Source organism: Sceloporus occidentalis, unplaced genomic scaffold, assembly GCF_023333645.1.
Source record: "Sceloporus occidentalis isolate IW3139 unplaced genomic scaffold, rSceOcc1.0.p SCAF_170, whole genome shotgun sequence".
In the NCBI taxonomy this organism is placed as follows: Eukaryota; Metazoa; Chordata; class Lepidosauria; order Squamata; family Phrynosomatidae; genus Sceloporus; species Sceloporus occidentalis.
Window position 1 is genome coordinate 1,000,317 of NW_028317150.1, and position 25,217 is coordinate 1,025,533.

At 40.9% G+C, this 25,217-nt stretch overlaps 1 protein-coding gene across 1 annotated transcript in view; it reads right to left on the minus strand.

Moving 5' to 3' along the window:
* Nucleotides 1-252: 252 nt before the first annotated feature.
* The window catches only part of LOC149279334 (FIGNL1-interacting regulator of recombination and mitosis-like), a 39,660-nt gene continuing 14,695 nt past the window's right edge, over nt 253-25,217 (minus strand). The window contains exons 8-21 of the mRNA XM_089501302.1: nt 23,723-23,861; nt 23,136-23,216; nt 20,961-21,025; nt 20,618-20,766; nt 17,720-17,849; nt 17,413-17,590; nt 10,270-10,352; nt 8,199-8,250; nt 7,844-7,933; nt 7,486-7,584; nt 5,581-5,703; nt 4,568-4,681; nt 4,137-4,241; nt 253-396 (exon numbers count right to left, since the gene is read on the minus strand). Of these exons, the coding sequence (XP_089357428.1) occupies nt 253-396; nt 4,137-4,241; nt 4,568-4,681; nt 5,581-5,703; nt 7,486-7,584; nt 7,844-7,933; nt 8,199-8,250; nt 10,270-10,352; nt 17,413-17,590; nt 17,720-17,849; nt 20,618-20,766; nt 20,961-21,025; nt 23,136-23,216; nt 23,723-23,861 (1,552 nt within the window). The remainder of the gene's footprint in view (nt 397-4,136; nt 4,242-4,567; nt 4,682-5,580; nt 5,704-7,485; nt 7,585-7,843; nt 7,934-8,198; nt 8,251-10,269; nt 10,353-17,412; nt 17,591-17,719; nt 17,850-20,617; nt 20,767-20,960; nt 21,026-23,135; nt 23,217-23,722; nt 23,862-25,217) is intronic.

The following is a 25,217-nucleotide window of genomic DNA, read 5'->3' on the forward strand; positions in this document are numbered from 1 at the left end:
GCGCTGTCCATATTTAATTTTGATTTTGTTTTGGTCTTCCTTCCCTTCCCCATTCCCTTTTTTTTTTTTTTTTTTGTTGTTTCCCCTTCTCACTTTGTGTATAAAATGTTTTCAAAACCAATAAACTTTTGATTTACAAAAAAAATAAATAAAATAAATAACAAAATAAAAAAACCCTACTAGAAATTGCCACAAGTGTAACAACTGCCTTCTTTCCTTTCAGTCTGGCCTTTAATGGCTTAATCGCTACAATTAAGAACTTCCATTTTGGTTAAGGTTGTATTTTGCTTGCTCAAATATAATAATTAGTGATACCTTGTTTAGAAATGAGATCACTTCATTCTTTGTCTCTTCAGATGTAAGACTTTGAGGAACAACTTCTTCATGGCTTGTCTCCTTTGAAGCATGTTATGTGTTTTGGTAAAAAATAAGTAGACAATTATTGGTATGTGTTATTGTTTTGAGAGAAAATGCAATTTGACAGAACATAAAGAATAATTTAACAGTGTTCAATTCTCTCATAGCCCTATTCACAAGCGAGACATACCGGCACTCTCCCACCTAGAGGGGTGAGAATGAATGCCCAGAATGAGGTGAAACCTGCATAACTGTGCGTAAGGTGGGCCAGGTTGCAACCTTAGAAATGACCTCTGGAGAGGCAAGGTATTGAGCTGCCCAAGATGTTTCCATGGCTCTAGCAAAATGTGAACAAGCTGGTAAAGTAAGCACCTGGTTAGTAAACATGACTGACTGTAGACACCACAAAGTGAGCAATTGACCCATTTCAGGTCTCTTGTCCTCTTCTAGCTTAACAACCTAACAATAACTTGTGTAACAACATTTCCCCTTCATTCCTAAGTGAAGAACAAGAAAAAAGAATTTTCTAGCTCAGGTGGAATGGAGATACCACCTAGGTGAGGGTACTAGCTTCAACAACAAAAAAAAAACCTTGTCCTCATAAGAGATGAGAAAAGAGGAATTGTGAGAATGACCCAGTTCTGAGACTCACTGGGCAGTAGCCAAAAGTACTGTGGTCTTTTACGTCAGCCACCTAATGTCATAAGTAAAGAGGTTCAAAAGACAGATCTACAGTTGCCTGAAGAAGAATGAGATCACACCGGGGACTAGGATCCGAAAAGTGGGACAGACACAGTGCACATTCTGGAGTGCTGCATTTTAAGGATGTTAGTTTGCTATGGAGACAGCAAACCAGACTGCAAATCAGATCCAGTATGGTTAGGTTGGTGCAATGATGACGGTGTGACCTCTCCTAAGAAGGGTCTTGTGGTGTACCCAAGAAAATAAGAAAAAGAGAGGGAAAATGTACATCAGCAGATAGATTTGGGTCAGGACGTCTATAAAGAGTACTTCCAGCCCCTGGGGTCTTGGCTCTGTGTTCTGGCAACTTGTGTGTCACGGAAGCCTCCGTGCCATGGGCTCCTGGAGGGGACTAAGTGCCAGCCCCCTTACTACAGACTATGAGCCCTGGTAAAGAGTGCCATGTTATCCTTTTGTGTGTTATTCATAAAAATGTATTTTATTATTTCCTGTTTACACACAGCACACTAAGGTCTGGGAGATAATCTAATCAAGACAATGTGTATTCCTTATTTTAGTGGTGTCTGTATCCTTTTGTATTGTTAATCCCTTTACTGCCCCTGTTGTCTCTGGGACGCAGATTAAGGGGGTTTGTATCCCAATATCTTCTTTTATGTTAATATGTGTTTTCCTGGATATATCCAGCCGTCTGTGTCTAAAATAAATCAGTTCTCCTCTTGTTGTACCTAAAGACTATATAGAAAGAAATAGGAACACCTCCACAAATGGGTGAATCGTAAAAATAGTAAAAATTATATATAATTACCCTACAGATCTTGCTGCTCCCGAAAGCAACACTCCTCACAAGTGTTGTTAGAAACAGTATGTAGAAGAACCGGGGCGCATAGATATGTGGGAAAAAAAATGTAAACAAATATAGTGTAATATGTCTCAAACAAAAAAAAAAATTTAAAAGTGTGATATTGATTGCACTCACAAGTATACTTGAAAATGATCGCTCATTGAGCCCCGGTTTTTCTACATACTGTACCTAAAGACTAGTCTTGCCTGGTTATTTGGGTACTGGATAGCTAGATCCCTTTACTTTGCTTGGGGATGTTGCCTAAGGATTGCGGGGGATTATTGTGCAGAAGTCGCTCTTGGCGGAGAGGGACAACCTGAGGTCCCTGGTTGGTCCGTCACATTGTGGTTCTATTGAGCAGCCGTCAGATCAACGTGAGGAACACGTTACACACCTCTGCTGAAATGCATCCAGATGGAGGGACCATTTGACCAGGCATGGCTGAGGAAGTCCCCCTCTGTAAAGCCCACCTGAGGATTCTGGAAAGAAGTGCACTTCTTGTGTCTCAATGGTAGCAGTAACAATGTGATTCATTGGACATCTTTGCAGGATAGTTGACCACTAGGACAATGCTCCAGAAAGATGATGTGTACGACCTGCTTTCATGCAGACCAGAGGCCCTGACAGTCGTGTGGAAGAAAGAAGGCTAGCCTAATCCAGAAGGAGTGACTAATCAGCTGTTACATGGGGAAAGTTGGTCAGCTATGCCAATGATTTCAAAATTTGAAATGAGATGAATCTGTGAAAAGTCCTGATGGTCATTCTTCTGATTATGTAAGATTTAAGTCTACAGTGGATGAATATGGAACTAAGCATCGGGGGAAACCTCTGCTAGAGCTTGGGTTTGGGGCTGCATCTGGACAGAGATGTCAAGCATTGGAATCTGTATTGAGCCATTTCTGGAAACTGAGATGGGATCTAAACAAGTTAACGGTCTCTGTAGCACTTGGAAAAGGAGATTCTGTGACCTTTGGAGATAAGACCTTGGATCAATCCTTTAGTCATGTCTCCCTTAAGTACCGTATTTGCTTGATTATAAGACGACCCCTCAAAATCTGAATATTAATTTAGGAAAAAAAAACAAAAAGCCTGAATATAAGACGACCCTATAGGAAAAAAGTTTTACTAGTAAATGTTAATTCATGTAAACTATTTTTTTAAATAAAAGCTATTATGGAGAAAAATATTTTTTTTGTTTTTATTTCCTTTTATTTTCCAACCTGCCCCCCCAGTTATGCACATCTGCCCCAGAAATGCTTTATACCTCCTACATGCCACTGTTCCCCATGATATGCCTTTTTTTAACCCTCTAAATGCCGCTGTGCCCCATGATATGCCTTTTAACCCCTATGTGTCACTTTGCCTAAATAAATACAGGGTTTAGATTCCCCTTAGTTTGCACCCCTTTACCTCTAACTGCACCTTAAGTTAACCTTATTAATTAAATTAAGTCTCAGTCCTCAGCATTAAATTAACCCTAAAGACCCCATTAACCATAACTGCCCCTAAAATAACCCCCCACCTTCCCTAACTTTCAACAGCCCAAATATTAATCGTTGGCAATGATTTTCATTATCGATTAGTTGCTGCAGCCCTAATTAGAGGACTGCTGGGAGAACCACCAACTATCAAGGCCAGGTCAGGAGACAGGACTGACAGGCAACATATTAATCACCCGCTGGACAGACAAGCTACTAAGGAGGGTAAGTTCTCCCATTTCAAAACACTAAAAACAGCATTCTGAGAAAAGTAAAAACATGACAATAGAATAGAAAAAAAACAAAAATGAATCAAGAGGTCAATAGGACACAAATTGCCTCAAACAGACCAACAAAAAGGGTTAGGCCTGTAAACAAGAGGGGTTATAGCCCAAGGAAGGGAGGAACAGAAAATGTTTCTTTCTTGTGCTACCTCTACACACACTTGAGGATATAACCCACTTATTCTACACTGATGAGGACCATGACAGAAATCTATAATTTTATTTTGGATTTGTATATTAGCTGCATGACTTGTAATTTGTAATATTGCAAGGAGGTATTTACAAAAGATCATACAAGATGTAAAGATTTAGTCTATTCCAGTAAGAATCAGATGTATGTACTGGGTTAATCCTTTTTTTTGTCATGTGCCAAAGTGTATTCCCACACTATCAATTACCAATATTATATTATACACAGAAAAAAAAATACTTTACACTATAGTAGTACATGGCACACAAAATGCATTGATATACCTTAGCGAAATGAGTAAACGCTTCTAACGCATGTTGTTTGATTACCCATGACTTGTCTTCTAGGAGCAGGGAGAACAAGCTTGATATTTTCGGAAGAACAGCAGTCTGAAAATATACATATATCAATGTTAAATCATGAAATTTCTTATCTGCAGTCATTACAAACCATGCAGCCCCAAATAGACTTTATTCAGAGGTACAAAATGGTTGTTCTGTCAGATTACTTACAGATTATCTGTAAGGGTTGTTGTCAAACCAACTAGATTTTTTAATGGAGATTTTAGGTAAAACAGGATAGTTGGTGGGCTATGAGAACCAATTGTTTACAGCAGGCAGATTTTACAATTTCTTTGTTGTTTACTTAATTTTTCTTCACACAGCCACCAGATTTTTGTTACTCAATAGGGGTTTTTTTTTTGTTTTTTTTTTACCTGAGCTTCCTGATGAATGCAAATCTTTCCTAAAGAGCCCAAAAATTCTATTGTTGCTAACTGCACATGAGCTGGGGGGTTCTCTTGAGACAGTGATGACAGCAGTGACACAACCTGAAATAAAATTAATGAATGTGGACAACTCTCTCATTGGTTTACAGAAATTAAATATACACAGATATGTTGTGTGACAGAGCTTTGAAAATAATCACTATTTCTTAAAAATAAAATAAAGTATTTGGAATGTCTAGTCAACATTTGTAAATGTGTGTTTAAATTTATTCATAAAAAATATAATTCTATAGTAATGAGAAGCACTAAGGTGTAAATGTTTTTTTCCTCGTTACCTGTATTAGTAAGGTGGTCTCCATAATTTGTACAGTGAAGGTCGAAAGGGCTAATACAAGGCAAAGCATCTGCTGCAAATCATGTTGGCGTAAAATCTGATGTAAACCAAAAAAAAAAGTAGCTAAGGGATTGTTCATTAGGCATAGAAAATTCCTTAGTAACACAGAAGAAATCTGAAAACCTCTTTACAACAAATGATTTAAACTGGCTGACTGACTACCTGCTCCTTTTACCATATAAAAGTAATTTTCCTTTGATGGGATGATTTAATCACATTGCTTGCTTTTGTATCACATCACGAGAAATTAGAAAAAATACACACAACTGAAGAACTATTTCTGGGAATGGCTGGGGTATTTCATTGAATGATATTCCTAATGCTGCATTTAGTAATAAAAAAAAGTCCAAACAACAGAATAAGGGGTATGCCACCTTTAACGCCTAAAAGTCAGACAGTAGTAGTTTTTTCCCCCCACACACACACATTGTGCCTCCACACCAGGATTTGTGGGAAGATACAGCACTAAATTTGGGATATATTTTACTAATCACATGACCTGCATGGTTGAATGCAGTACAGACACTCTTGGGAATTTGTTTATTTTTAGTGGGTGGACCACAGTACGCCCTGGGGTGGATTTTAACATAATTTCACACATTCTTACCTGTTCCACGTTAAGAAGAGACATTAATTGACCAATCACTCCAGTTACTGCAAACTGTTGCTCTTTGTCCAAAGGTTCTAAAGAGGAGCTGCATGCAGTCAGCAATGCAGACAAAGCACACTTCTATAGATTTAATAATAGAAGAGAAGTATTATTATTAAGCTTTGGACAGGGCTGATGCTAAGGTTTGAAGTATTAGGAATGCGATTACTTTTAGATGCTGTTTAAAATGTACACATTTAATATTTATTTTGCTATCTAAATAAAAAGGTAAATATATATTTCCAGTTGTAATATTTACCAGGCTTAGTGTGTACTTATAATAAATATAATGTATAATAATCGCATTATATTTATTATGAAAATATTATAACCTTACATAGTGACTATTTTGATAGCTATATCTGCTGGCCTAACAGTAAATCACGTTGCTGCAATTGAATATATGCATGTAAACTTTGCAAACATTATTTAGTTGGTCACACTCCAGGGTCGCTGCTAGAATAATAATGACTAATAAATGCACACCTGCTGTGTATATATATATGCAGGTTCTGACTGTAGGGTTGTGCAGCCCCACAGGTGCCACATTAATGTTGTTGAGAGAAGGCTTTAAATTCCTTTGGGTTAAAATGAGAATGAGAGCGTGAGAAAAAGGGTCAGTGAATTTCAGACAAAAATTCTGAAATTTTTGCTTTGTTTTCATCTGCTACGTGATGGTCTGGCCTCGTTTATGTCTCCAGAAGCACAAGCCTAGTGTCCAGAGAAGGCTTGAAATGGCTTGAGTGTCTTATTTGGGTTAAAATGCAGTACAGTCCCACAGATTCAGCTCCTTGGTAATACAGCCATGAAAAATTTTGATGTACATAGGGTACATTAATGTAGTGCCGAGCTAAGCAATATATATATATATATGGCCATATAATATGGAATCCCTCGATATTTATACCTTAGATAGGTTTTTGAATAGTAGTTGCTGGGGACGAGCTGAATTCTTGATTTTCTCGTGTTATTTAGTTTGACAAATTAAATTGGGAAAGATTTAAATACGTCTGGCTGTGGTATGATTGTTTGTGCTAGGTGTGATGGTTCTAGCATCTAAAACAGCAAACCTCATACACATTTTGTGCGCTACAGCCTTTGGACAGATAATGGGGAATAAACAAAAAACTCAACTCTGTGAGAAAAAAACACCTTGTTAATAAGAGAAGCCATATGCGAATGACTAGAATTGCCCCAGGAGTTAGAAATATACAAAAATAATTCCACAAAAAACAGTGCTGTGAGGAAAGGCACGACTGCCTGCACAATGCACTGAACCTTTAAGAGGCCTGGCTATAGCAGCAAACTACTATATTGGTGTACATAATAAAGTTGCCACCAAAAGTGCATGTGTTATTACAAGGCAAAGGAAAATGCATACAATTTGGCCTGTCAGTGGATGCTGTTAAATCTGGTTGGAATACTGTAAAGTTAAAAGACTCCAGCACTGGCACTTAGGTCCCTTTGTTTTTTTTTGGTTTGAGCTCCCTATTAAATGTTAAGTGGGTGAGGTATAGCCTGCCCACTTTTGTTATCATAATGATTTGGTTTTGGCAGCCAATGATTTTGTTTTGGATTAGTAACACTGTAATCAGTTAGGACTCTCTCTTATGGGGTGCCTTGATGTGGTTTGGCCAAAACACAGCACTAAAAGCTTATGACTACTTTATTTTGGCATATCAGCAGTGTTGTTGCCACCCAGTAAACTGAGAATTAGAGCGTACTGACAGTATTGCAATCCAGTGTTATAACAAAACTCATTCTCATGGAACTCACCAGTTGAGGCAGGTCCTTAAGCATACACCTTCCATTGAACCAACTCAAACATTGAGAGATTCCTGCAGACAAGAGGTCATTCTTTACTTGTGCTCCAAGAGCATTTGGCAGAGCAGCAAGAGAAAGGTGCTGCCAAACTAAAAAGTTTTCCGCTTCTTTCGGAGGAAACATCTTGATAAATTCCATCTGAATTAACAAGAAAAAGACAATCTGTAGATTAGGTTTATTTTTTAAAGGAATAAAATATAATTATACGTAGACGGCTTCTCTTAATTATGTTATTACAATTATCATGAAGCAATTGGCATTATAAAGCAAGGTAGACCAAAGTTCCCACCATCTTAATGTATGTTACACTATTTTGTGAGTGTATGTCAGTTTCTGTTTACAGGTCAACAAATATTTATGAAAGAAGAAGTAACCAATGAAAAACTGAGATCTATACCTGGTGATCAGGAGCCATTAAGAAGAGTAGCCTCCTGAGGAGCACAGCTAGATGAGATAACTGGTAACAGTCACTAGTACATGATTTTACCTGTAACAAAATATTCAATGCAGAATTTTGAATACATATCGCACAACTATTACATTACAAAAAACTGAGATCTATACCCGGTGATGAGTGGCCATTAACAGGGCAGAGCGTCCACCCACAACCCGGGGGAAACTACCTGATTCTACACAACTCAAATAATTCACAAGAACTGCCATTTTTTTGGGATGTGCATCTTTGAAATGCAACTCTGGTTTCACTACTGGCCACGGGATACAAAACTTTCAGAGAAGAAACAAATACTTACCAAACAAGCCACAATGTGCACATGATGGGCGCAGAGCTCTGCTGTTCCGTATCTAGGTAAAACACAGGTAATTCAAATATTGCTTTGTCTTCTTAGATTTAACCCTCTGAGGGTCTGGATACACTTTCCGGCTTGGCATGTCATGACATTAAATGAGTTGAGAAAGCGACCAAAAGGCATTCAGCAACAAGGAAAAGTGCTCCAAGGACTCCAAGTGATCCCTCACTGGGGCATCCATGTGTACAATATACAATAGAGAAGGCACCTCCCAAATGGGGCCTTTTAGCCCCCCAAACAACCTGACAAACCTATGCATGAGTGCAATTACTGTGCTCAGTGGATGTTACTGAACACATATTGTGGTGTTTTGTTCGGCAGTAACACATATCATAAGCTGTACATTCATACCCAAGTACAATGTGTGTGAGGGACAAAAACAAAAAATGACCACAAACTTTGAAAAAGTCTAGTAGCAGAATTTGTGCATGGAAAGCGTTAAATTACCAGCATTTACCAGCACGAAGACATAGGGCAAGATTACAGGGTTGGGGGGGTTAAAATAGCAAAATGGTACTTGTACTTATTCTATCAATGGGAGTGTTTTCTGCAGATACACCTGGAAGGGTCTTATGAGAACCCACTGGAACTCTCGCATGAGCCAGTGCTGGAATTGGCTGATGGAGAGTATAGAATGGCTGCTAGTCAAAAAGCTAGAGGGTGGGGAAAAAGCATTGCATACAGTATAATTCTGTAGAACCCTTGCATGCATTTGCAAATGCGTCAAAATTCTAATTTTAAGGGGACACTTAGCTATGAGATGCATCAAGTACATATGTTTGTAGGATTGTTCCTTTAAGCTATTCAATGAATGCCTAGTTTCAGGCAAATTGTCCATCATGATTTATGTGCAAATGTGAAAAATCTACAAATATATACACTACCATAGGAGTTCAGAACAAATAGTTCCTTACCATATATATTTCAGCTATCACTGTGAAGTGGGAGTGCTACCATATATGACATACACTATATGGATCCCATTTATCCAGTACATCCATATTTTGCCCATTCATCTAGTACAGCATTTGTGAGGTCAAGCACTGATGTTGGATGATAAGGCCTGGCTCACAATCTCCATTCCAGTTCATCCCAAAGGTGTTCAGTGGGGTTGAGGTCAGGGCTCTGTGTGGGCCAGTAAAGTTCTACCACACCTAACTCATCCAACTATGTCTCTATGGACCTTGCTTTATGCAGTGGGGGACAGTCATGCTGGAATAGAAAAGGGCCTTTGCCAAACTGCTCCCACCAAGTTGAAAGCATAGCATTGTCCAAAATGTCTTGGTGCGCAGAAGCATTAAGATTTCCCTTCACTAGAAGTAAGAGGCATAGCCCAACCACTGAAAAACAGCCCCATACCTCCTACACCAAACGTTACAGTTGTCACAATGTAGTCAGCCAGATAACGTTCCCCTGGCATCCAAAGTCAGATTCACCAATCCGACTGCCAAACAGAGAAGAGTGATTCGTCACTCCACAAAACACATTTCCACTGCTCCAGAGTCCAGTGGCGGCATGCTTTACACTACTTGATCTAATGCTTGGCATGGATGCTTGGATGTGAGGCTTGCACGCCGCTGCTCGACCATGGAAACCCAGAAGCTTGGAACTCTTCAGCTATGGCATCAGCAGAGCGTTGGCGACTGTCACGCATCTTGTGCCTCAGAAATTGGTTGCTGCTGTTCCTAAACACTTCCACTTGCCAATAATACCACTTACATTGGAATATTTGGCAGGGACGAAATTTCACAAACTGACTTATTGCAAAGGTGGCATCCTATCACAGTTCCACACTTGAATTCACTCAGCGCTTCAGAATGACCCCTTCTTTTCCACAAATGTTTGTAAATGCAATCTGCATAGTTAGCTGCTTTTATACATCTATATGGCAATGGGTCTGATTGAAACACCTGAATGCAATAATCAAGAGGTGTGTCCCAATACTGTATGTTAACAAAGCTATTCTTCAGTTATAAATGCATTTTAGCCATTATCGCACTAATCATGACCTTACCGGGCCAGGAAACACCAAACATCCATTGCAAGGAGGGATGTCATCATACTGCAACAAAGAACACCATCGAGCAGGCTACATTCCTAAGAAACAATGAACAAAGATGCTCAACTTTCTATAAAGAAAAAAAAACAAGGATCTTCTCTACAATTAAAATGAGAAAAAAAAACAAAAGATCAGTTTTTACAAAAACAAACAATATCGGGTCATACTGTGGGCTTTTTCCTTCCTAATATATAACATAAAAGTGGACAGGTGCGCTGCAACCACACAAAGTAAAATCCAGGAACTTATCTCATAACTCCAAGACACTCTCTTTATCAAATAATTTTTAAATTGTAATTCTACCAACATCATCTATCTGCTGGAAAGTACAATACATAGATGAGACCACAAGAAAGCTAAAAATAAGAATTGGGGGCACTGTAATAATATAAAGAAGAAATTATTAAGGCACAGTGTCCCAAAGCCCTTTCTTGAATATACCAGTAACCCTAATGATGTATCCTTCATGGCAATAAAATAAATAAATAAAACCTGGAGAGGTAAAAACACCTAGGCAAGTTAAAGATGCAATTCATCTATAGCATGAAGACCCTAATGGCTTAAATGAAGATTCCGAACTTTTCCTTAAGACTGATACATTAATATAGATATATCATTTTCATAAAAAACACTTCTTAGGTCACACTATACACATTTTATATAATTTTTAAAACATAACTTAATGTGTATTTATTATATGAGTAATACTACAAGGACTTTATGTACAGGAAGTTTTAATAGGATTTGATATATTTTATGTATTTTTACAGCTATATATATATATATATTATACATACACGCACACAACTACATACGTTTTAAACACCAATAATCATTGATTTACTTACTTAATTTGCTATATAGTTGGAGTATATTCCATTCAGTGAAACGGAACTACATTACCCAGCATACAAATCTTGCGAGATGATAATGTAAATGTGAATGTTAATCCTGTTTTTTTATACATATTTGTCACATACCCGGCGGTTAGACCTGCCGGGCAGCAACCAGAGCCACCGCGAGGTAGGGGGAGACCCCCCGCTTCGGTCCGGCAGCCGCAGCGAAGAAGAGGGAAACCCCCCGCTTCGGATCAGCAGCAAAGAAGGGGGAGACCCCCCACCTCTGCACGGCAGCTCCAGCCGCCTTGAAGAAGGGGGAGACCCCCCGCCTCTACACAGCTGCCGCCGCGAAGAAGGGGGAGACCCCCGCCTCTACACAGCAGCCGCCGCTGCGAGGAAGAGGGAGACCGCCTACCTGCACGGTGTGTCCCCAGCAGCTGCAGTCCTCTTCTGGAATCCGGACTCGTTCTTTTTCGCGCCACCTATTGGCAGGTACTACCTCGACTTATATGGGAAGACTACGTAATCGCCAACCACAAGATGGCCGCGCAGGAAGTGACGTAACGGCACTTTGAATATTTGGCGGGAAATCTCCAATTAGTGCCTAATTTCCTGTGCCTATTTAAGAGACTTCCTAACTCTGAGACTTTGCCTTCTGATGGTCGTGCCTATCTCGGTAGTGCCTTCCCAGTAAGCGTTCTTGTTGTTTCCTGTTGTTCCTGTTATTGACCTCGGCTTGTTCCACGACTACTCTGATCTCTGGTATCCTGACCTCGGCTTGCTCCTCGACTATCCTGATATCTGGTATCCTGACCTCGGCTTGCTCCTCGAATATCCGGCTCTCCGGTATCCTGACCTCGGCTCTCTGGACCATCCTTTGCCAGTCCTACCTGACTACGGTGTCTCCTCTGTACGCTGTGCCGTGACAGAATCAGAAGGCCATTATGAGACCCGCTTCGGTAGGACAAGGGTCCACTGAGGCTCGACTTGATGAGATGGATCACCGTCTGGATCAATTTGCTCAAGCCCTTCAGACTCTGCTTCAGCGTACTGATCCTGCACTACAAGCACTGCAACCTGTGGCGGCTCCTTCTCCGCCGCCGTTACCAGTAGCCACGGTTCCTGCTCATCTACCTCCACCGCAACGCTACAATGGTGATCCTGCCACTTGTCGAGGATTTTTGAATCAATGTGAGATACACTTTGAACTGTCTCCATATGCCTTCCCTACTGAGCGTGCCAAGGTGGGATACATCATTTCTCTCCTTACGGATAAAGCCTTGGCATGGGCTTCACCGCTCTGGGAGAGAGAAACCTCTACGGTGCGCTCCTATGCCGAATTTGTTTCCAGTCTACGCGCTGCTTTTGACACTCCCGGTAGGAGGACCACTGCTTCAACCTCCCTTTTTACCATCCGTCAGGGTTCCCGTCCACTCCTGGAGTATGCTATAGAGTTCCAGACCCTGATAGGGGAGGTGAACTGGACTAACGAGGCATTAGTGGCTGCCTTCCTAAATGGACTTTCCGAGACCCTCAAGGACGAGACTGCTGCCAGAGATTTACCCACGGACTTAGACTCTGTGATTTCATACATTTCCCAAATTGATCTGCGTCTCCGCGAAAGACAAGCCCAGCAAGAGAGTCTGAGGTTACGTGACAGAAGTGGGAGACCTACTACACGTTTCATGCCACAGCCTTCTTCTGCTGCTGCCTCCTATGAACCACCTGAGGAACCTATGCAGTTGGGAGCCACTCGGGTATCCGAACGAGAGAGAAACAGGCGGAGATGGGAGGGATTATGTTTCTACTGTGGACTCTCGGGTCACTTCATCGGACACTGTCCTAGCAGGCCGGGAAACGCCAGCACCTAGGTAGGCCAGGGGAACCTACCATAGGTGTAGTTAACTATTCCCCTAACATGTTCACCACCCGCATGACTGTTCCGGTCCGTCTGGTCTGGGATTCTGGATTCGTTGACACTGAGGCTTTCCTGGATTCCGGCGCTGCCGGCAACTTTATTGATTCAGTTTTTTGTGAGCAGCAACACATTCCCACCCGTACTGTTAGCTGTAGAGGCTATTGATGGCAGACCGCTTCGTCCTGATCAAATTTCTCTCTCTACAGCTCCACTCAACCTTGCCGTGGGGATTGTACACAATGAACGTTTGCAACTGCTCGTCATCCGCTCGCCCTCCATTCCCATTATATTGGGATTTCCGTGGTTACAGGTACATAATCCTGCTATTGATTGGACTACGACTCAGATCACAGCCTGGAGTGCGTCCTGCAAGGCGCATTGCCTCACCCCTCTAAAGCATGCCGCGGTTACAGCATCTTCGAATGAGACCTCTTCCCTGCCTGAACAGTACCAGGACTTCGCGGATGTGTTCGATAAGAAGGAGGCTGAGAAGCTACCACCACACAGGCCGTGCGATTGCCCGATTGACCTGCTTCCTGGGACCATGCCACCCCGGGGGCGGGTTTACCCACTCTGGAGACCCAAGCTATGGAATCGTATATAGAGGAGAACCTTCGCTGAGGATTTATCCACCGGTCTGTATCACCCGCTGGTGCAGTCTTCTTCTTCGTGAAGAAGAACGGGGAGCTTCGTCCTTGCATCGATTATCGTGGTCTGAACAAGATTACTAGGCCCAACACATACCCCATTCCACTAATTTCTGAACTTTTCGATAGACTACGAGGGGCCACCATTTACACCAAGCTGGATCTCCGGGGTGCGTACAATCTCGTCCGAATCCGCGCTGACGACGAATGGAAGACTGCCTTCAATACTCGTTCGGGACATTATTAATATACCGTTATGCCGTTTGGGCTGTGCAACGCTCCGGCGGTCTTTCAAGAGTTCATTAATGATTGCCTCCGGGACTTTCTCCAACAGTTTGTAGTGGTGTACCTGAATGATATTCCGATTTGCAGTCTCACCGCACCCATGTTACTCGCGTTTTGTCCCGACTACGGCTCCATGGACTATATGCAAAACTCGAGAAATGTGCATTTGAGATCCAGAAGGTGAAGTTTTTAGGATACGTCATTACGCCCTCAGGTTTTGAGATGGACCCATCCAAGGTACAAGCCGTTAGAGCCTGGCCTCAACCACTGGGCCTAAAACCCCTGCAGCGTTTTTTTGGGGGTTTGCCAATTATTACAGACGTTTCATCCGTGACTACTCCAAAGTTGCGGCCCTTACTAAGAAAGGGGCTTACACCCTGGAATGGTCTCCTGAGGCCATTTCCGCTTTTTTTCGACTCAAGACCAAATTTACCTCCGCTCCGGTGTTACGTCATCCTGACCCGCGGCTACCGTTTGTTCTGGAGGTCGATGCATCTGAATCCGGAGTCGGGGCTGTTCTTTCACAGAGGGCCTCCTACAGTGGTCCTCTCCATCCGTGCGGCTACTTCTCCAGGAGATTCTCCCCGGCTGAGCGGAACTATGATGTTGGGAACAAGGAACTTCTAGCTGTCATCCTTGCACTGGAGGAGTGGCGTCATCTTCTGGAGGGCGTTCCGATTCCCACATTGATTCTAACAGATCACAAAAATTTACAGTATATAGAGACTGCAAAGTGCCTGAACCCTCGACAGGCCAGATGGGCTTTGTTTCTCTCCCGATTCTCATTTGTATTGACTTATCGTCCGGGCTCCAAGAACGTCAAGGCTGACGCCCTCTCCCGAATACATGTGCTCCCCGAGGAGGAGGATCCTCGCTGCTCTACACCTTCGTTGCCGAACTCCCTTACTTGACCGTATCTCTGGTTTACAAGCCCGAGCTCCAGCCTCTTTGCCGGCGGGGAAACTTTTTGTTCCTGCACACCTCCGTACCCGCGTGCTTCGTCTGTCCCATGGGTCCAGAACTGCAGGCCATCCAGGGCTAGCACGCACCAAGGATCTTGTGTCCAGGACATTTTGGTGGCCAGAATGGACTAGGGATACTGCCCTGTTCGTCCGCTCCTGTCTCAAGTGCGCTGCCAACAAGTCCTCTAGGAGGCACCCTGCTGGGCTGCTCCGCCCATTGCCTCGTGATTCAAGGCCCTGGACTCACCTTGCTATGGACTTTATTGCGGATCTACCCAACTCCAAGGGATACACTGTCATCCTCATGATCGTCGATCGCTTTTCAAAGATGGCCCACATGATACCCTTGAAGAGGCTTCCCACGGCTTCTGTGTTGGCTGACTTATTCTTGCAGGAGATGGTCTTACTTAACGGATATTTCTTACCTTGCTGGATTCTTGTTTCCATATTGCGCTTATAGCATAACAATTTTGTTGTGCCAACTTACTTGTGAGTTTACCCAGTTTTTTCTTATTAAATATATTTTCTATTATACTGCACCATTGGCGGTTCTTTTATCTGCATTCCAGGATTTATCAAGATCTGTCATTATCTGATGAGCCTCTACTACCAGTTACTCTTGTGAGTGCAATATACATTCACTACACAGATATTTTGTTTGAACTTGCTACACTATGGTGCAGTTTAAATATCTAGATTTCATTAAAGCTTTTCACACTGTCCCACATAGAAATACTTAGTATTTCCATTAGTGATATTGAAGACTGATAGTAAGGTATAGACTTGGGCACCAGGGGGCTCTTCGTGTTCGTCTTCGTGCTCGCCTTCGTGAAAAAAAAAATCTTCGTATTCCGCGAATATTCGCCTGTTCCTGTCTTCTCTTCGGGCGAATATTCGTGGACATTCTTCGTGTTAGGTTTTTCTTAGTTTTTTCCCGCTTAAGGGGTTAATACGGGGATAACGCGTAACACAGCAGCTCTGGCGCCAGGAGTTTAAATGTCCATATGAGCAACTCTATTGGTCGTCAGCAGGGGGCTCGTCTGCCAATGGTTGATGGCAGACGTGCCCCCTGCTGGCGACCAATAGGGTCGCTCGTACAGACTTTTAAAATTCCTAGTGCCGTAACTTGTCCGGCAGATACCATTGGTCTCCCTGTTCTATCATTTAACTGATAGAACAGGGAGACCTGCTGGACAAGTTGCTTCATTGGGGTTTAACTTTTTAAAGTCTGTTACGACCAACAGAGTCGCTCGTACAGACTTTTAGGCTCCTGGGGCTGTAACTTGTTGCACCTTAAGGGGTTAAGGGGCCGTGCGAGCGAGCCTATTGGTCGCTTGCACGGCCCTTTAACCTAGGGATTTCCGCTCCCGTTATCTAACGCAGCATCAAAGGGGTTAACGGGAGCGGAAATCCATAGGTTCGCTGTCAGGGGTTACAAAGGCCGTGCGAGTGACCAATAGGCTCATTTGCACTGCCCTGTAACCCCTGACAGCGAACCTACGGATTTCCGCTTCCGTGAACTGCCGCGATGATAAGGTAAGTTAGAAGGGGAAGGGACCGGGCAGATTAGTAGGCGAAGACGAAGACGATCACGAAGATCTTCGTGGTGTGTGTCTTCGTCTTTGCCTACGTTTTACCGCCGCTGTCTTCTCTTCGGCGTGTCTTTGGAACGAACATGAAAACGCACTCTTCGCGTTCGTTTTCATGTTCGCCCGAAGACGAATGCACAAGTCTAGTAAGGTATGTCTCTTTGCTGATGACACAAAGATTTGATGTTCCTGGGGGGATAAGTCAAATGGCAAATAATTTCGGTAAACTAAAAAAACAGTCAGAGCTGTGGCAACTGACATTTAATGTGGATAAATTCAAAGTAATACATCTAGGGCAGGGGCGTCCAACATGCGGCCCTGCTACAACAAGAGCCCTGCTACTTACCTGTGGGAGGGTCTTTTGTACTGCACAGAGGAAGCGGAACCCAGCAGAGTTCACGTGACATCACATGACTCTGCTCCAGTCCTGCTTCCTCTGTGCAGTACCAGAGAACTAAAAAGTGAGAAAAATATATTTATTATATATATATATATATATATATATATAAATGGGAGAAAAGAAAAATACTGCTAAAGACAAGCACCGCAAAAGTGTTAAAACAGCCTTGGTCCCAAAGAGTACAACAAATACCCTGGTCCTTAAGGGGTTAATGGATTGTCTAAGTAGAACAGCACCTCTAAGTGTTTCAAATTAAGGTAAATTACATGTTTTATATTAAGGAATTTTACAATACTTGATGGCCTAAACTACAGCTAAGTGATTAAATGTTCAGATCAAAACACAACCGAACCAACACCAGGTTTGTTTTTTTTGCACCAGCAACCACAATGGAGCTATTAAATGATTAGTCATTATATATTCCCTTTTTTATGTAAACATTCACATACTGCACTTACCAGTTCAGAAAAGAGAACAGGTGGTAGTGATATGATGAAAGCACACAGATGGACACAGATATACTGATAGAAAGTGACAGCCTCTTGCTTTTGTGACACCTCTTGCAAAAAAAGGGGCATTGAGAGTTCTGGAGAGCATAATGTGAAGGTCTGGAACACAGCCTTAAGTATTGACATTCTTTAGAAGAAAGAAAAAAAGTATAATTAAAGAATTTATGGAACAACCACAAAAGATCTATGATATAATACCATACATAATAACATACATAATATCTGCTTCAGTGTGGCACTACATGGGAATTATTACCGGTTTGATTCCTCTGGAAGTCTGCTCCCTGTATACCACAACATGAGTATATCTTCAGACAGAGAGGGAAGTTTGTCCATTATGTTGATAAGCAACAAGCACCGTGGAAAAACATGTTCTGGAGGAAGCTCTGGAGAGAAGAATATTCAATTTTAAAACAAACTACTTAACAGCTGTAGCCAGATCATTGCTAAGTACTGAATTTGCTCGATTATAAGACGTCCCTTTATAAGACCACCCCCCAAAATTTGAATATTACTTTAGGAAAAAAGAAAAAGCCTGAATATAAGTCTATCCTAATGGAAAAATGTTTTACTAGTAAATATCAATTCACATGTAAACTATTTTTCATATTTAATAAAAACTATGATTGAGAAAAATGCTTTTTTTTGTTTTTATTTCCTTTTATTTGCCAACCTGCCCCCATTTATGCCACTCTGTCTGATATGCCTTTTAACCCCCTATATGCCACTCTGCCCCCCCCCAAATGCCTTATACCCCATATATGGCACTCTGCCTACAGGAATGCCATATCTCCCCCATATGTCACTCTGCGCCCCCCCCCCCGACTTACCAATGCTTCCCCAGACTTGTACTTCAGACTCCCTGGTGTCTAGAGGGCGATGCGAGTAAACAACCTCTGCTGCTCGTTCGTTCCACCGGGGCTTCTATGACTGAGCACCGGAGGGTCATGTCATAGAAGCCCCGGCAGAAATGCTGGCAGAAGTGGAGCTTGTCTGTGCGCACTGCGCAGACATTCACCGGCTGCCAGGGAGGAGGATCCATGTCCTCTGCAGCACTGCGAGGGATCCTCCTATCTGCTTCTATCGTGGAGCAGCGGAAGGTCATGTCACGACAGAGCTCGGTCATAGAAGCCACGGCGGAAGTGCCAGCAGCAGCGGAGGTTACCAGAGAGGAGGATCCAGGTCCCCTGCAGCGCTGTGGGTCATCTGGATCTTAGTCTTAAAGTCAGACCTCTATTTGAAGGTAGGGAAACACAGAGAGCATTTGAAAGAGTATGAGACAGCGTGCGTGACAACCCCCTAGGCTTAGTCGGCTGTGCAGCAGATCTGGTCTAAATAAATGACGACCTTGATTACGAGACTTAAAATCGAGCAAATAAGTTATTTTCAGAAGGTTGCAGTTTAACAGTTTGTACAGAAGTTGACTACACTACCGGTTAAACAGCCTAATTTTTCCTGTTTTTATTGAAATTTACGCAGTTCAAGTCCAGTGAATAACCAGAAATGGTACAAAGGTAAGCAGTAAACAGCAAGAGGCTGGGAAAAAAAAAAGTTTAGGTTAACATAAACTGAAAAATAATGTACATATCAGATTTATACAAAAATGCCTTTTCAGGGAAGAAGTAATGCAGTAATGTAAATAAATTAAGCATTGAAAGCCTTTATACTAACAATGCCTATGGGTGTCCCAACCTATGCTGATTACATACAAGCCCTCTGTCTGTATAAAAGCAGGGTTGGGATAGACTTTGTTACTATAGCCTCTTAAGCAATATGTGGACAGTATTGAACTGCAGCAAATAGTACAGTGCTTTCAAAATGGCAAAAATGCAATTAACAAAGAAAGACAGGCAGACCATTCTAACCCTTAAATGTGTAGGTATTTTCTTTAGAGACATTGCAAAGAAAGCCAATGTGTCAATGAGTACAGTTTCCTACACTATCAAAAGGCACTTGGAAACTGGAGGAAACACAGACAGGAAGAGGTCTGGCAAACTCATAGCCATAACAGAATCAGATGACAAGTCTCTGAGAGTCAACAGCTTGCGTGAAAGATGGCTCACAGCACAACAGCTTCACACTGATCTAAGTAAGCAAGTGTCAGTTTCAACTGTGAAGAGAAGACTTCGAGCTGCTGGTTTGAATCGTCGACTGGCAGTAAGAAGACCATTACTAAGATGGCATAATAAGAAAAAGAGGCTTGTCTGGGCCATGAAGCACCGCTAATGGACTACTGAAGACTGGAAAGAAGGTCATATGAATCAATGACTCGATGAATCAAAATCTGATTTTCAGTTCATCACACAAGGTTTTTGTATTCCATCGAGTAGGTGAAAGAATTGTTCCTCTGTGTGTGACACCAACTGTCAAACATTGAGGAGGAAGCGTAATGGTCTGGGGATCTTTTGCTGGATTCAGAGTCAGCAGCAGCGGGAGTGAATGGCACCCTGAACCAATACCAAAGTATTTGGCAGTGCCATGCAACACACTCTGGTACACGCCTAGTTGGTCAGCGGTTCATGCTACAGCAAAATAATGACCAAAAACATACCTCCAGGATGTGTCAGAACTAACTTAGAAGAAAAGAACAAGACAGTAGGCTTCAAATCATGGAATGGCCAGCACAGTCTCCAATCTTAAACCCCATCAAGCTGGTTTGGTATAAACTGAAAAGTGCGACACATTTGTGGGAACTTCTGCAACAGTGTTGGGAAGAACAATATTTTATTTTGTTGTGGGAAGAAAGCCACGAGTGCGGTCGGCTGTTACCGTTTGTTAAGGAAAAATGTTCTATGATTTCTTTTTCTTTATGTCCAATTTGTTATGTTTTAGAGTATATTGAGACATTAAGCTGCGTCAATTTCCATAAAAAAATTAGAGTGTTCTAAAACTTTCGACCGGTAGTGTAAACAGTTTCACTGATCCCGATGGCATGAATGTTTCTCTGTTAAATCAGCAGCTAAGTAATGGGATTTGTGTTTCGTGTGTACATTTCAGATGAAATAAACAATTTTCTTACTACAATGAAAAGTGTCTTGCTGTTCATAAAATGTGGGCACTACTACAATAATACAAGCCAAATCAACACATTCTAAGAGAAATTTCCCCTTTGATTTACTGAAATATGTTAATAGCACATCCAACATTTACCTACCTAATATTTCATTCAAAACTAATTCCACAAATGGACTAAAAGACAGAAGTTGGAGGATAAGTGGCTCAAAAGCCACCAAGAACACACGGGCTATTTCATTCTTATGAGCCTCAGAGATGGAAACAGCATACAAGCTAGGAGGAAACAAGCTGGAAAGCAAAACAAAGCAAGTTAAAAACACATTGATCATATAATTATGGGTCATCTAACCCTCTTTACAATAAAATGAGTTGCTTAAAAAAAAGCCTCATGTAAATATATCAATGCAAATAAAGTTCAAGTGTGCAGATTTTTAAATTATGTAATGTTTTTTTTAACAGAAATACTCCAGTATAAATCTTACCTATGTACCTGAAGATACAATTGATGCAGGCGATTGCATGACTGAGACAAGAAAGGCATGAACTCCTATGAAAGAGTATGATCAATTAGTTTTTTATAGGCATTAACCCTTCTTATATCCCTTTTCCTGAGGCTTCAACCTCTATTTTTCATGTTCTAGTGCAGGGGTTCTCAAACTGCGGCCCTCCAGCTGCTGCAGGACTACATCTCCCATAATGCTCCTTCAGCTAAGGGGCTGGCTGAGGAGTATGGGAGATGTAGTCCTGCAGCAGCTGGAGGGCCGCAGTTTAAGAACCCCTGCTCTAGTGTATTAGGTTTTACCTGAACTACAATATTTCCTAATTGCTGAAATCCTCAATAAACAAAATAAAAAAAATAAAAAATTTGGTAATTTCTAATAATGGGGATCAGATCTATGAAACAAATCACTATGTTTTACATAAATGTTGCAATATTATAAACGTGTGCATTCATATAAATCAACTTAAAATTCTTGTAAAAATATGAAGCTACTGATAAGAACACAACATTTTCTTTTAACCCCTTGATGACAATTGAAATGCCATGAACATCAGGGAAAAACATCCCATTCGCAACAATTGATGTGCCTGGGTGTAGAAAGCTCTGTATGACAGGGGCACATTGAAGTGGCTGGCTTCAAAGATGTCCCAAATAGAACATGGGGACTGTATGACCATATTTGAAAAAAATGGTTTTGAAATAGCAGTATTTCTAAAATCAGGACAAATAGTAGACTATTTAGCAGGTTTTTAATTAGCTTTTGTAGACAAGTAATAGAGTTTTCAAATAAAAGTGAGAAAATGTCTTTTTTTAATTTTTCAGCACATTTTATAAAACAAAGTATAGAAAATTGGAAATTATCAAAAGGTATCTAATCATCGAAATTCCTATAAAAAATAATAATATGGTGAAAACTGATACTAATATTTGTCCTGAGTTTAGAAATCCCCAATGTTTTTTTTGTACAAAATACAGTGCAACAAATACAAGTAGCCGTTTAGTATTTCAAAACCATTTTTTTCCAAACTCGGTTATCCTGTCACCATGTCCTATTTGGGACATCTTTGAAGCCAGTCGGTTCAATTTACCCCATCAAACCATATATTTTTGAAAACTAGACACCCGAGGTATTTCAAAAGCTAGTACTTTTACTATTTCCTTAATATTTCCCAAGGGTATTTCAAATAATTTGCAGTAGTTTTTTTGTACTTTAGGTATGAATTTATAGCTCTTTTTACCCCCATGTGCTTTTTCCCCCTCCATTTTGACATGTGGTCAAACCCCATGGGTATTTCAAATGCTAGTATCTTAACTTTTTCCATGTCAGGATTACAGATACAGTGTTAAATTTTTTGTTGATTTGGACTTTTTTTTTTTAACAATTTTGTTGGAACTGGATTTTACATGTTTGTAATTGTTTTTAATTTAAAATCATTGATTTCTTCCAAAGCTCTTTTTAAATTTTGTATACGACGGTCATATATATGTATAAGGTGGACGTTGACATCCTGGAGAAGAGCCACATAGTGTCTCTGGAGCAGATTACAGCAACACCGTTTAAGCGAAGAAAGCGTCTGTTAAACGCTTTCTAAGATTATTCAATGCCATGCTGTGCCAGACACGCCAGTCGTTAAGGGGGTTAAATCATTAACGCAAAATAGTTCCCTTGTTTACACAAAGATAGAAATTTAAATAATAGGACACGCAAGAAATCAGTTGCACACTAATATGTTTACAAACAATGGTTCAAATATAACATACAAACTCTGAAGTTGCTTATATAAAATGGTTTATTCACTAAAGCAGATGTTGGAAGGAGTTGTGGTTTCCATTTCCATCATTCTCTATGCTATAGGGGCCAATATTGGCTAATTTATCTGCAAGAGGTGGCCCTGCAAATTGCATATTTCAGTCACGTGAGATAACTTTCAAGAAGTCTCGGTGATTTAAATATGCTTTACAAAAGGGTCACCCAAGCTATTATTGGAGCTGAAAATCACCATGCATGGCTATTCACAATGTAAAGTGAAATCAGTGACGTGAAATTACAGCTATCTTGGAAACTCCCTTTTGTGAATAAATCCACTAAATAGCTACAAAACCTTTAATTGGATTTCAATGGGTGCCTTCAACAGTTAACGCATTATATATTTACCTTTGTGTAGTGCACTAAAGAATTTGCAAAGAATCGACACAGCTTTGCCGTCTTCTGGAATAACCTTTGGTCTGTGCTTTCCTAAACAAAACAAACATTTTCAAAAATACTGTAGACAAACTGTACGCTTACACCAAAGCCACATTACACATTCTGAAAAAAGACAGTAAAAAAACTATTGGTAAACAGCGCAGTTTGTGGTTTTAAGTATGGCACAATAAACATGTTTTAGTTACTTACCTTCGATGTTTGCCATGGGAATTTTAGTTTAACACTAATAACGTTAGTATTGTCTTCATTCAGCGCTTACCTACGGCCAGGTATTCCATTATCTTACTTGGCTTATTTAACATAATTCAATTTTTGTTAAGACTTTTGTGCAAGGCTCACTAGTATAACATGTGAATGCCTGGATACACAGGGTGAAAACCTTCATATTATAATCCCTGAGTGTTCTAGAAAACATGCTTCTATGAGAATCTTGCATCAATTTATGTATGGTCAACAATGCTTGTAACTGCAGCAATTAAATATATTTTCAAATGCTCAATGCAGACCATAACTTCTAATAAAAAGACTGATCTTACCTGAGTTCCTGATAATTTCATATGTTCCGCTAGCTGTAAGCATGACTGGAAGGATAGAAGAATGTCATCACACAGTCCCCTCACAATGTCATGATGCCGTAGCTGGCTCTCGACAAGGGCTTTTTGCTTGAGACTCTGTCTAACGTTAAAAAAAGGTTGGAAACTTGGTATTTAAATTTAGGGTACACAGATTCATAATACATATTGCCAACTATTAACTAAACAGCAATGCTACAACATTATTGTAATATTACCTTTACCTGTCTTCATTGAAGACCTGGTCTGGTCATGGAAAATATTACCATAACATTATATTTTACATGCAATGAGCAGAGTCTCCCTCCCAACATAGAATTACATATGCTTTTACCAACTCCTCCTTTCCCAGAGGTCACTAATTCTAGGGTTACCTCGGCACTCTAACATACACACCGAGTCCAACATCATACACTGAGCTTTGAATAGCTTAACTTCTTCTGAAAAATATATCTATATAAACCTCTGACTTACTGGGATTTTCATGCACAACCATCTCTAGGGTTTACAGAGAATGGACCGAAAAAGAGAAAGTATCCAGTGAGCAGCAGTTGAGTGAACAAAAATGCCTTGTTGATGTCAGAGGTCAGAGAACGGGCAGACTGGTTCGAGATGACAGAAAGGCAACAGTAACTCAAATAACCAACACAACACGCTGAACCTTGAACCAGATGGGCTTAAGCAGCAGCAGACCACACCGGGTGCCACTCCTGTCAGCTAAGAACAGGAAACTGAGGCTACAATTCGCACAGGCTCACCAAAATTCGACAATGGAAGACTGGAAGAACGTTGCCTGGTCTCGATTTCAGCCGCGACATTCAGATGGCTGGGTCAGTATTTGGCGTAAACAACATGAAAGCATGGATCCATCCTGCCTTGTATCAATGGTTCATGATGGTGATGGTGGTTTAATGGTGTGGGGGACATTTTCTTGGCACACTTTGTGGCCCCTTAGTACCAATTGAGTATAGTTTAAACTTGACAGCCTACCTGAGTATTGTTGCTGACCATGTCCATCCCTTTATGACCGCAGTGTACCCATCTTCTGATGGCTACTTCCAGCAGGATAAAGCACCATGTCACAAGCTCAATCATCTCAAACTGGTTTCTTGAACACGACAATGAGTTCACTGTACGGCTGCAACTAACGATTATTTTAATAATCGATTAGTTGGCCGATTATTTTTTCGATTAATTGATTAATCGGATAAAAAAAAATGCAATTTTTTTTAATTTAAAATAATGTAATAAAAAACTTACAATTTACGCTTTCATCTCTTTATCACAATGGCCTCTCTCTATTCACCTTCTTATTTTACTGACATAATAATAAAAGCTACAAGAACCCAAACATGGTGTTTCTCATACCAGGTTTTAATACAAAGTTATTAGTAAATATTAATTCATATGTTAACTATTTTTCATATTTAATAAAAACTATGAGAAAAAAGCCTTGTTT